The sequence below is a fragment of the Nannospalax galili genome, unplaced genomic scaffold, assembly GCF_000622305.1.
Source record: "Nannospalax galili isolate Female #2095 unplaced genomic scaffold, S.galili_v1.0 scaffold806, whole genome shotgun sequence".
Taxonomy (NCBI): Eukaryota; Metazoa; Chordata; class Mammalia; order Rodentia; family Spalacidae; genus Nannospalax; species Nannospalax galili.
The window spans coordinates 2,350,931-2,362,967 of record NW_008355419.1 but is presented as its reverse complement, the minus strand read 5'-3'; the positions used below and the strand labels follow the sequence as shown (position 1 = coordinate 2,362,967).

Sequence of the window (12,037 nt, the reverse complement as noted above, 5' to 3'; positions counted from 1 at the left end):
TTTTTTGGTCTTTTTGAGACAGGGTTTCTCTGTAGCCCCAGCTGGCCTTGAACTCACGATGTAGACCAGGCTGGCCTTGAACTCACAGAGATCCGCCTGCCTCTGCCTCCCAAGTGCTGGGATTAAAGGCATGCGCCACCACACCCGGCTCAGCTTTAATTTTTAAATATACTTTTATGTCAGGATGGTGATAGATGACTCAGCAGGTAAAGGTACTTACCGCCAAGTGTGATGACCTGAGTCCATCTCCGTCACAGGAAGAGGAGCCTGTTCCCACTGGGTAGCCTTCTGGGTGCATGGTTCCCACAGGAGGGTGCTAGAGGGTGAAGGGAGGGAGGCCTCACCTCCTGAGACATGTATGTGGATGGTTGAGTGAGTCAAGGAAGACTCCAGCGTGCTTCACAGAACACTGCCAGACCTTCAGAGCTGCTGCCCCAATGGCGCCTTCAGCCTGTAATGTGTGTTAACTATGGCCTTCATCTTTGGAGTCTTAGAGTCTAATGCTTATGAGTGCTGTGCAGTGTGCAGTAGCTTCCAGTTTAAGTGTTTCCTGTACTGCGTTCAGGTCGTCCATCTTGGCAGGTGTCCTGGTCCTTTTGTTCCTTGTGAAGAAAAGCTTGCCAGGGCATTTTCAGCCTTTATGCTGCCCTGCCGCCACCGCACATCTGAGTCATGGGGGCCATGTGCCTTTGGTCTGTACCCTGTGTCTCTTAGTACAAAAATCCTCTGTGTCCTGCTTAGTGCAGATGGGCGTGTTCAGCCCTGAGGTTCTGCTTCAGGATTTGAAATGATGGCCAGTCTAGTAACACTAAAGTGACATTGCATTGTGGGATTTTTGTTGTTCTTTGTGTGTGTTTGTGTGCGTGTGTGTTTGTGTGTCCACCTGTGCACGTGAGGATAGAGGTTGATGTCAGGTGCTCCTTCAGTTACCCCCCCCTTGTATATTCTCTCAGATGAACCCAGAGCTCTCCAGCCAGGTCTAGCTAGCCATCTCGCTCTGGGGATCACATCTTTACCTTGCACATGCTGGAACCATAGACCACCATACCCACAGTATTTCCATGGGTGCTGGGTCCTCACACCTGAGACATTTCCCCAGCCCTGCATTGTAGCATAATTTTGATTTCTCTGATGGTCGGTGAGGTTAAGGGCTTTCATAGCTTGTTTTATGTAGACATGCTAAGTTTAACTGGTTCATGTTCTTATGAGTGTAGAATGGTGTGTGGTGTGGAGCTGTCTTTGTCCGTTTCCACCTTCAAGACTATCTAATGATGGGAACACATGCTGATTCCTCCTTTCTTCCTTTCCTCCCCCCCGCAGCTGCGGATAACCGTCTGGTCCCTGTGCACTAAGTCTGTGTCTTATATCAAGTACCCCAAAGCCTGTCAGCAGGGTGAGTCTGCCAGAACCACTCAGACTTGGGTCTTGTAACAGTTCCAGGAGTGTAGACCTTTCATCATGGAGAAAACAGATGGCCTTAGCTACAGCGGCTCACTTCTCCTAGCCGACCCTAACCCCAGTACCTTCAGATGGATCCTCTCTCTGCCTGTTCCTACCTGTGTCTCTGGAACACAGCCTCTCCTTGTTGTCTCCTAGCTGTGGGGATGCTGAGGAAGGTGGCAGAGAGGAATAGCTGCAGGAGCTCGGTTCCCTTCCTTCAGTCGGGTTCTGGGCTCCCCCTGCTGGAGTGCAGAGGGGCTCACCTCAAGCTCCTAGCTGTTGGCTTCAGTTCACTAACTCTTCTCTGGGGGAATCACAGCCTGTCATGTCTGGGATTCCAGAAGAGGGAGACGTGCAGGAGCCTTTCCCCACTGGAGCCTCACATCCTCCTGGGAGGTGATGGGATGGGTATTCAGGTGGGCTGACATAATGCTCTCCAATCCAGAAACCATGTGTAACACAGGCAGCCATCAACAGATTGGAAATTACATTGGAAGGAAATGCAGTTGTACATTTAGTTTTGATTTTTGTGGTTTTAATGTTAATCTACCTGGAGGACATTCGTGCTTCTGAGAAGAAGTGGTCCTTTATGCCATGTGAGGACCTGAGTTCAAGTCCCAGAACCTGTGTAAGGGTCAGGCCCAGTGGCACAATGGGAGGTGGAGACGGGACAGTCACCAGAAGCTAGCAGGCCAGCTAGCCTGGCACATACAGTAACCCAACAACAAAAGGTGCTGTCACAAACAGCACAGAGGGTGAGGACACACCAAGGCTGGCCGCTGATCTTCACACAGGTGCGTGCTTTGGCACGTGTGCTTGGATTCACACAGCAGTAAGCTAACTTCTGACTATCTGAAGTCCCTGGGGTAGGTACTGAATAGACCTGCATTCAGTCAGTAGCACCTCGTCATTCCTCAGGAATCAGCACTTTGGCCCAGTTCAGAGTCTCTATAGATCAGTCCAAGTCCAAGTCCCGCATCTTACCTGTGAGGGGAGAGGCCTCCGCTCTTCAGGTTCCCTATCTATAGGCTCCCTGTTCTCTTGGCTCTGCTTTCTCCTCCTTCCCAGAAGTCACTGCTGCGCTGTATCCGTTTGTCCACTTCCTGGTTTCAGCTTACCCTCCTCTCCGGCAGGAATAACTTTCACCAGGGATGGCCGCTACCTGGCCCTGGCAGAGAGGCGGGACTGCAGGGACTACGTGAGCATCTTTGTGTGCAGTGACTGGCAGCTCCTTCGGGTAGGGCTATCCCCTCCTGGGCAGTAGAGCCATCCTGCCGGCTGGGGAGGGGAGGGTAGAGCCGGTACTCCTGAGGGCTCTGGGGCCTTTGGTCCCATCAGAGGGTGGGGGTGCTGTGTGTGACTTGAAGCAGCACACACTGAGTGTGAGCAGACTCCATGGTGTGCAGTTGGTACTAGTTAGCATGCCACTTTGAGCGCTAAGTAAGTGTATTTGCATCTGTGTTTGCCTCACTGGGAGGATGCAGTTGAGTTTCACACCGACAGAGGCCTGGCTCTGGGCATACTGCTTCAGGAGCACATTGCCCTCCACACACATGGCCTTCAGACCTATGAAACATTTCAGTGCCATACTGTTAGAGGACCGTGTGAGGGAGGACTTTGGGGAGCAGGGCCCAGCAGGAACGCTGCTCTCTGCACTGGTTTTAGACAGGAGAGGTTTGCCGGGGAAGGAAAGGGTGAGTTGGCACAGGACACGGGGGCCTGGAGGTGAGGAGATGAGGGCCTTGCCCAGAGTGGTGCTGCCAGGGACAGTCTGTGCACTTCCCAGCATGGCATGTGATCATAGTGTCCATTTTAACATGAAACGGCAAATGTGTTTAAAGCATCAGTTATAAAATAAATGCATTTATTTAAGGAAATGTTTCCAAATTGTCATGTTTTCTCTCCCTTTGGAAGCACTTTGATACAGACACCCAGGATCTTACAGGGATGGAGTGGGCCCCCAACGGCTGTGTGCTGGCAGTATGGGACACCTGCTTGGAGGTATAATACACGACCAGTGGCCCGTTCCTTTAAGAGCACTCACCTGCAGGCGCCTGTGCTCTTGAGTGCGGCTAGCTGGAGGGCGCTGACGCATTTCAGCTGACAACAGGAACTCGGGTTGGCAGTAGTGAAGTGCGCACTGCCACCCTGCACCTTCCCATGTTGTCCCTGCCTCTCTGGTGACCACCTCCCTTCTGATTCACAACTTCAGGGTCCCCACACTTCGTGGATGCACACAGGCGCCTTGTCTCGCAGCCCGGCCATGTACTTGGGTGCCTCTGACTGTCTCAATGTCTTGTCTGCAGTACAAGGTTCTACTTTACTCCTTGGACGGCCGGCTGCTCTCAGCATACTGTGCCTACGAGTGGTCCCTGGGCATCAAGTCTGTGGCCTGGAGTCCCAGCAGCCAGTTCCTGGCCATTGGGAGCTACGATGGCAAGGTGGGGGATGGCTCAGGGCACGGGGCAGCCTCAGGAGTCGCTTGCTTGTCACACACTTCCTTCCTCAGGTACGACTCCTCAATCATGTGACCTGGAAAATGATCACTGAGTTCGGGCATCCTGTGGCCATTAATAATCCCAAGACAGTAAGTCTGTGAGCATGCGGTGCCTCGGGTGCTGTGGGAGCCGCTCTTCACCTCTGTCAGCTGTTGTGATGTCTGCCCTACCCCTACGTCGTAGCACACTCACTTTGACAACAGGGTGTGTCTAGTGCCAGGCTCCTGTGATCTGTGCTTCTGTCCCAGCAATACTCTTGGTCTGTCCTCTTACAGACCCGATGTCTGAAAAGGAAATGCTGAGCATCTTCCATCCTATCAGGCACTGCTCTGGGCCTCAACCAGAAGGAAGCAGATAGACCCCGACCCCTACAGAGTGGGGGTTGGGACAGGCAGGGAAGGGTTGGGAGAGGTCGGTGTCTGCATGGGCCTGGTGGAGACATTTTAGGTCTAGGGTCCAGAAAGTACAATGATCCTAGAGTGGGAGGGGCATTCTCTTGCTCGTCAGTGTTAACAGGTACCCACTTGTCACTGGTCTGGATCCTGGGACACAGCAGGGGTGAGGGCAGACTTGGGCTTCTTTGTGGAGTTCACCCATTCACAGAGGTTAGACCTGAGGAGGGCAGCCTGGGCTGTGGCAGGGCTAGGTGAACTGTCTAGGGCTGTGTCAGAATCCCAGAGGCAGGGTGAGGAGCCAGGCCGAGGCCGGCTTGGGCTGGAGAGCCTCTTGCAGGGGCAGCAGTTGAACATGGACACTCACTGGTGAGGAGAGATAGAAAGCTCAGGGCCACGCAGGCTGCAGCAGCTCCCTGTAGCTCCTACTTCTCCCCACGTCTTGACCATGCATGTGGTGGTGCTAGTTTCTGTACCTGGGACTCCAGTGCTCCCCATGAACCAGGTGTGAGCCGGCAGTGTGTCACTGAACATGTGAGCAAAGGGAAGAAGAGGTCTGTTTGCTCAGAGGTTCTGTCCATGGGCCCTCGGCCTTGTCCCTTTGGACCTGTAGTAAAGCAACACGTAGGAGCGAGCGCATGGCAGAGCAAAGCTGCTGACCTTGTAGTGGCCAGGAAGCAGAAAGGCGAGAAATCGTGGGGTCCCAGTGTGGCCCTTAAGGAGACACTTGGTGGCCTGCCTCCCTCTCATGAACTGCATTTCCAGTACTGCCACAGGCCACAGCACCAACTCCCACACCTCCCTCCTGGGACTGTGCACTACACAGCGTTGCTGCTTGCTGGCCTCCAGCCTGGTACCCACTTCTCCACTGCTTACCACACCTGAACATGCATGTGCAGTCCACCACCACCTGGCTCTGAGAGACGTGGCTCACTGTCCAACCCAGCCACATGCTCGGTGCCTGTTTTTAAAGGGCAGCCTGGTCAGGACCAAGGAGGTGACTGAGCTACCCTTCTGTGTCAGGGTCGGGCTGGCTGCTGCTTGCAGTGGTGTGTCTGGTACTTGTGTCGGCCACTTCCCCTGGCTTCCTGGTCCCTGACAACACTGGTTGGTGGCTGCATCATGTCTTTCAGGTTGTATATAAGGAAGCTGAGAAGCACCCACAGCTGGGGCTAGGCCGCCTGGCCTTCCCTCCACCCCGAGCAATGGCTGGTTCCCTCTCTACCTCAGAGAGCAAATGTAAGCGGCAGAGGGCCGGAGTCCTCCTTGGAAAGTCTACTTCTTAACTGGTTGGTTTTTGGTGAGGGGGATTTTGAGTCTCACTTTACAACCCTGGCTGGCCTTGAACTCTTGATCCTCCTGCATCAGCCTCTTTAGTATCTGAATCGTAGGCGTTCTTTGTATGAAACTGGCCTTTCCTTCCCCTTCCTATATCTACCATGTGCCCTCCTCCCAGCTGCCCAGAGGGCTTAGAGTCCTGGCACCCTGAGGCATCTTCTAAGTGAACAAAATCTCTGAACTGCAGAGGGAGTTAGGAGGCCGTGAGTAGACGGTTGGGCTTGGTGGTGGCTTCGCCTGTTACTTCACAGGAGCCTGCGCTTATACTAACCATCTCTGGAAGGGAGCGGGTGTGGTGAGGGCACTTGTCCCACAAAGATGCAGGGACCTGACTGAAAATGATGGGACAGCAGCCAGGCGACATAGGCCTGGAGGGTTGAGGGCAGCCTGGCTCACCTCCTGCTCGTCTCATCATCTCAAAGCTGGAAAAGGAAGGTTGGGGCAGATTGTGCACTGAGATGCTGCACATGGGTAGAAGGAAGCTGCCAGGTGTTTGGGCGTCTGAGACCGTAGCCCCAAGCGTGCTTATACCCCCTGCTGAGTCCTGTCCCTGCGTGGGGTCTGTAGGCAGTGGCACTGCTCTCTCCTTAGCCACTGTGGGCAGGCCTCTTAAACAGCTTCAGATGCTCCGCCCACACCTCACTTTGGGGCAGGTTGTCCCTCTGTCCTCCTCCCCATCTTCTGCCGGTGCCCTCAGCACATCCTCCCCATCGATATTCCAGATGAGATCATCTCCGGGCCGGTTTCCTTGCGGACTCTGAAGCCGGTGGCCGACAGAGCAAACCCTCGGATGGGCATAGGGATGCTGGCTTTCAGCCCCGACAGCTACTTCCTAGCAACACGGAACGGTCAGTATCTGCTGCCCCCTCCCCGGGATGCCCCTCATCTGCTGCAGTGGGCCAGCAGCTTGTGTGGTGGCTCCTTGCCACCAGCCCTGTGCCCTGGCTACCTGCCTGTCCCCTTCTGCAGGCCTCCTCACCAGGCAAGAGCTGGAGTCCAGGACAGCACCACTCTGTGCTGTTTTTATGTTTCTTACAATCCTTTATAAATGTAAAACCCACAAAAAATGGGTTGGTGTTCCATGAAGCCTGTCCTTGCTTTCTTCCAGGTGCTCCCCTCAAAACCCAACCTAGTGCTCTTCCTCGAGCCAGGGTTTGCTTGCAAAGGGCCAGCGTTGACAGGGTGCTCAGCCCTCTGCTTCCTTGCAGACAATATTCCCAATGCCGTCTGGGTCTGGGACATTCAGAAGCTGAGGCTGTTCGTGGTACTGGAACACCTGTCCCCAGTGCGTTCCTTCCAGTGGGACCCACAGCAGTCAAGGCTGGCCGTGTGCACAGGAGGGAGCAAGGTGTACCTGTGGTCCCCGGCAGGCTGTGTGTCTGTGCAGGTGCCTGGGGAAGGTGAGCACATCCCAGCAGCTGGGGCCACTATGGCCTCTGCAAAGCCTGGGATTGGACAGGCTTGTCGGCTTAAACCCACTGCGCCCTGCAGCAGCAGCAGCATGCCCTCTCCATAGCTTTCAGGAAGCTTGGAGGACCCACTGCCCTGAGCTTTCCAGGCTTAGGTGTCAGCCCCCAGGGTGGGGGAGGTGGGTAGCCAGGCCTCTTGCTCATCCACAGGCTGCCCTTCCGGAGTCCTGGCCTCTGCTCTAACCCTCCAGCCACCTGTCTCCCTAGGTGACTTTCCAGTGCTTGGCCTGTGCTGGCATTTGAGTGGAGACTCCTTGGCTCTCCTCAGTAAGGACCACTTCTGCCTCTGCTTCCTGGAGACCAAGGAGGGGTTTGGCTCAGCCTGTGGACAACGGGACGGCCATGCCTAGGACCTGGGTGGAAACTGAGGTACTGGGCCCTGCTGGTGCCAACACGAGGAACAGCTGCACAGGGCTTTCCAGCTGGGGTGGGGCACTCAGGGATCAGTTTTCTGTAGCCAGGTATTTCTGTAAATATGTATGGTATAAAGCTGAAGATATTTGCTACTTTGTAGAACGCTGGTATTTGTTTGTTTCAAGGTCTTAGATCACAGGGTTTTCCAGGTCAGTCTCAGATGAATGAATGAGGTAACAGCACTTACCTCCCCTGTGGCTGGCTGTGCTTTTCCCTGAATCCCATTTCCAGCCAGAGTGCTTTGGAACAATGGGCTGCTTATTGGACCCGTCTGGCCCCTCGGTAGCAGGAGCTACTCTGAAGGGCCATGAGGCCCCAGCATCTGGGCCTGGCCTCACAGAGACCGACAGCTCCAAGTTGTACCACAGCCAGGCAGGTCTCTAGCCTTGCAAGTCAGTTCTGCAGGGAACTGTTCTGCAGTTCTGGGTCTACCTGGGGTGCAGAACAGTGCCCGAGTCTCAACCTGGTAGAGGGGAGGTGCCCAGCACACCTCCATGTCGCTATAAAGTGCCTGGCAAGCAGACCAGAACATCAGGACTGGAGAAGCAGGGTTCTAACTGGACTGTGGGCTGGCTCATGTTTCTCTCGAGAGGGCAGCTCTGGGGAAGACTCACCCCCAGCTGGCAGTTCAGAGCTCCTCAGGCCTCAAGGCACTCTCCTAGGTTGGCACACCTATTTTATCAACTTGAAAAACTGAGCAACATCCATTTGGTTTTAATCATCTTTACTCTTAAGACCAAAAGCACAGGTTAAGACATAGGTGCACCCGAGGCCACCCTTCCTCTTGGACAGGCCATGGCATTCTGGTTGCATCCATGCCAGTTAATGTAAAGCTGTGGCAGGTACAGAGAGCGGTACCCACAGAGCACTGACAGTACAGCCGCATGAGCAAGCTGTGGACAGGAGGCACACAAACGCTTGTCAGTGTCACTGTGAGGATGCTGGCGTCAGGGTCAGCGTGGGGTTCCGGGAGGCTAGCATGCTGTGCATGCACTCTTAAATTATTCCGTCCCTTTCAGATAGACAGAGGATATAAACATACAGTGACCTCCTAAAGGTCATATATTAAGCACTCTATGGCCCTTTTGGACCTGGGAAAGACACTGTTAAATATTAACACAATTTGGATTAAATTTTACAGAGTGACTTGAAGTCAAACATTTACAGAAGGACAAGTGTACTAGGAGCTGGCCAGGCAGATTCTCACTCTGGCCAGCCAGGCAGACTGTCTTACCAAATGACCAGGCTGCTCATTGCTATATTTACTTAAAAAAAAAATGGACTGAATTTCAAACTACAAAACTGGACAGGAGCCAGTGGTGGCAGACATGAGTCATTAGGCCCCACCTTGTATTCACCAGTCCACAGAGTGGAGGTGGGTGGTGACCCACTGCTCGGCATACTGGAGGGGCAGGGCAGGAAGACACACAGAGACGTAAGTGCAGTTGCAGAACAGCAGCACAAGGACAGCCAGTGCTTCTACCTTATTTAGCCTCATGTTACCAGGTGTCTGACATCTGACTAAACATATGTTTCACCTGACTATGCTAATTGCTCAAGATACCTAAAGGAACAACCCCTCATTCTCCCAGCTGCAGCAGGTGCCATCGGGCGGTGCCGAGTTCCCCCATCAGCATGGCTCTCCTGGGGGTCATGGCATCTTTTTAAAAGCCTATTTTGCCCCTGGTCATGGAGTAGCCCAGCTTGGCTTCGTTGTTGATGAAGGACATCAGCCCCACATAGGTCTCGATGAGAAGGGGGCGCTCCAACACCAGCAGGCTGTTTGCCTGTCCTGGCAATGGGCTCTCTTTTTGGGCTTTCTTGACAGCTTGGATTAACAGAGCCTTGAAGCTTTCCAACTTAAAAGAGAAAAAAAACAGAGTTTTAACCTTCAGGGAGATAACAGTCCTACAGTACGCAGGAAAAATGAGGTGTTCAGGAAAAGGATAATTTGAGACATTGACCACACAGACTGAGCAGCTCAACAGGTTGCAAGAGCTGTGTCATCAGGTAATTTATCCTTGTGTAAACAGGGACAGACTTTTGTTAAGTCTGCTCAAACCTAGGCAGTGCAGGACGGGTCACTCAACCTGGCCTCAAGACATAATCAAGACCCAGCAAGGGAGCTGGAGAAGCGCCGCCAGTGCAATAGGCAGTGAACTTTTCCCCACACTGGGGCATGCTCTGAAGTGATACAAAGTATACCAGATATAGGTACCAGTGACCTCCACCACCCCACACAGGATGTGCTGTGTGTTTAGTGACCAGCAGCAGTGGTCTGTTTAAACAGCGTCATCACAGATACGGAAGAACTCAGGACTATGATGTCACTAGGTGGCAGTTCTGCTCTACCCTGGGAATGCCTGTCTGTGCTGAACACGGGGTTGAAGAGGCTCCCTCAGCACCTCCCAGCGGCTCTCTAGAGATGCTGATACCTTACCAATGTGCTCCTGTGAGGCCAGCCAGCACCTGCAGAGCCCGTAGTGTCCACAGGACTGTGTGGATTTACCATGTTGACCCATTTGACCCTCATTTCCCCAGGCACCAGCCTGACTCCAGGCTGAGCAGCCTGCAGCAGGATGGGGCCTCCCTGTTCCCAGAGGCCTCTCTTAATAGCCCAGTGTGGGATTGGAGATGTCTCAGAGGTTAAGAGGATCTGGGTTCGGTTCCCAGTACCCATGTGGCAGCTCACAACAATCTCCAGTTCCAGGGGATCCAACGTCCGCTTATGGCCACTGTGGGCATTGTACAATCTGGGTACATTTACATACTTGTAGGCTAAACACTCATACACAAAATTAAAGAAGAAGAAAAAAAAAAGAGTCCCACCACCCATGTCATTGTCAGAAGCCTGTCACTGCTGGAGGGGGAGGGTCCCTGCTGGGGGGCAAGGTTGGGGGGGGTCCTTGGGAAGAGAGGGTCCCTGCTGGGGGGCGAGGTCCCTGCACTGCTTACTTGGCACAGAGATGCTGTCTTCTCATCCACACCAGCCATCGGGTGTTCTATGAAGGTGGAATACGGCACATTTGTGGACCAGGGGTTCCATCTGTTGATGAAAGAAGGGCGGCTCTGCTTGTCCCACTGGATGCGAACCCCAAAGCCTTCTCGCCTGAAAGGAGGAAGACAAAGTCTTACCACAGCAGTGCAGCACCAAATGGCTCAGGGGAAGCAGGACAGCTCCCTGTCCACAGGGACGACTTCAAACGGTCCCCATAGAAAGAGGCTTGATTTGTGGTTTCTAGTAGCAACAACAGTCTCCGCTAACTGCTTTAGGTACTTTTTAAGTGTGCCAAATTAAATGCACGGTCTTGTTGATGCTATAAACTTCATCTTTATATGCCTATTAAAAATGAATAGGAACACATAGGCAGCGCAACCAGATGACTGACATGCTTCCTTTTACTTGTATGACGGTTAGAATTTGTACCCATTAGGTTCCTGGACTCCTAGCCATATTTCTACATGACAACTGGGGTTTATGCTTAAATTGGACTACGACTGAGAGGAAAGCTTCTCTGGTTCCAGAATATTCTCATAGTAAGTTGATCCACTCTTGAATACTGGTGATTGGATGCTTTCAGCCGTACCTGACCTTTAGTGGTTAGTAAGTTAGGCAGAAAGACGGAGTACAGCCCTGTATCCATGTCCGAGGAATACTCAACCCTGCCATAACCATCTGGCTCTGCATAAGAGCAGCTGTGCTTGGTGCCAGCACTCCCTTCCAAGGAGGTCCCCAAAGTCCCCAAGGCCCTTCCAGGTGAGGCCCGCAGCTTGCAGCAGAATATGACCACCGCCTCCGAGGGAGGACTCCCCGGGGTCCGCGGGCCCCGCCGGGTACCCCGTGCACCTACTTGTTGAGCGACTTCGGGGGAAACTGGAACTCCCCGCAGGAGATGGTGTCCACCGCGCTGAGCGCCACCCGCACCACCTGCTGGCACTGCAGGCTGACGAAGTCGTACTTGCAGACCAGCAGCGACCGGTCGGTGAGCAGCACCAGCCGCTCCTTCTCCTTGTTCCAGTGGTCCACCCTGCGGGACAGAGGGCGGTCACGCGCGCCGCCACCCCGCTCCGCATCCCGCCCCGGCCCGGCGCCCCTTACTCGGCCAGCAGCCACACGCCCTGGATCTCGCCGTCCTCCACCGGCCGCACCACGGCGCGGATCTCCTCCACCGCCTGCTCGATGGTGCCCGGCCGGAACACGAAGTACTCCTTGACGCGGGCGCGGCGCGTCGGGTCGTGGATGCTCACACGCGCGCCGCCACCCCGCTCCGCATCCCGCCCCGGCCCGGCGCCCCTTACTCGGCCAGCAGCCACACGCCCTGGATCTCGCCGTCCTCCACCGGCCGCACCACGGCGCGGATCTCCTCCACCGCCTGCTCGATGGTGCCCGGCCGGAACACGAAGTACTCCTTGACGCGGGCGCGGCGCGTCGGGTCGTGGATGCTCAGCGGCCACAGCGTCTGGCGCAGCGGCGTGGCCGCCCCCG

At 54.4% G+C, this 12,037-nt stretch overlaps 2 protein-coding genes across 4 annotated transcripts in view; one reads left to right on the top strand and one right to left on the bottom strand.

The window, feature by feature from the left end:
* The window catches only part of Wrap73 (WD repeat containing, antisense to TP73), a 12,320-nt gene extending 4,666 nt beyond the window's left edge, over positions 1 to 7,654 (top strand). The window contains exons 4-12 of one of the 3 annotated variants that reach the window (XM_008852663.3): positions 1,321 to 1,393; positions 2,574 to 2,677; positions 3,355 to 3,441; positions 3,747 to 3,881; positions 3,950 to 4,027; positions 5,464 to 5,569; positions 6,391 to 6,516; positions 6,877 to 7,068; positions 7,345 to 7,653. In XM_008852663.3, coding sequence (XP_008850885.1) covers positions 1,321 to 1,393; positions 2,574 to 2,677; positions 3,355 to 3,441; positions 3,747 to 3,881; positions 3,950 to 4,027; positions 5,464 to 5,569; positions 6,391 to 6,516; positions 6,877 to 7,068; positions 7,345 to 7,487 — 1,044 coding nt within the window. In that variant the 3' untranslated portion in view covers positions 7,488 to 7,653. Of the gene's footprint in view, positions 1 to 1,320; positions 1,394 to 2,573; positions 2,678 to 3,354; positions 3,442 to 3,746; positions 3,882 to 3,949; positions 4,028 to 5,463; positions 5,570 to 6,390; positions 6,517 to 6,776; positions 7,069 to 7,344 lie in introns of all 3 variants that reach the window. The other 2 variants (XM_029555845.1, XM_029555846.1) reach the window with 2 other exon arrangements.
* A 604-nt stretch (positions 7,655 to 8,258) lies between these two features.
* Positions 8,259 to 12,037, bottom strand: part of Tprg1l (tumor protein p63 regulated 1 like) — a 4,226-nt gene continuing 447 nt past the window's right edge. The window contains exons 2-6 of the mRNA XM_029555830.1: positions 11,901 to 12,034; positions 11,651 to 11,700; positions 11,403 to 11,579; positions 10,507 to 10,660; positions 8,259 to 9,410 (exon numbers count right to left, since the gene is read on the bottom strand). Coding sequence (XP_029411690.1) covers positions 9,216 to 9,410; positions 10,507 to 10,660; positions 11,403 to 11,579; positions 11,651 to 11,700; positions 11,901 to 12,034 — 710 coding nt within the window. The 3' untranslated portion in view covers positions 8,259 to 9,215. The remainder of the gene's footprint in view (positions 9,411 to 10,506; positions 10,661 to 11,402; positions 11,580 to 11,650; positions 11,701 to 11,900; positions 12,035 to 12,037) is intronic.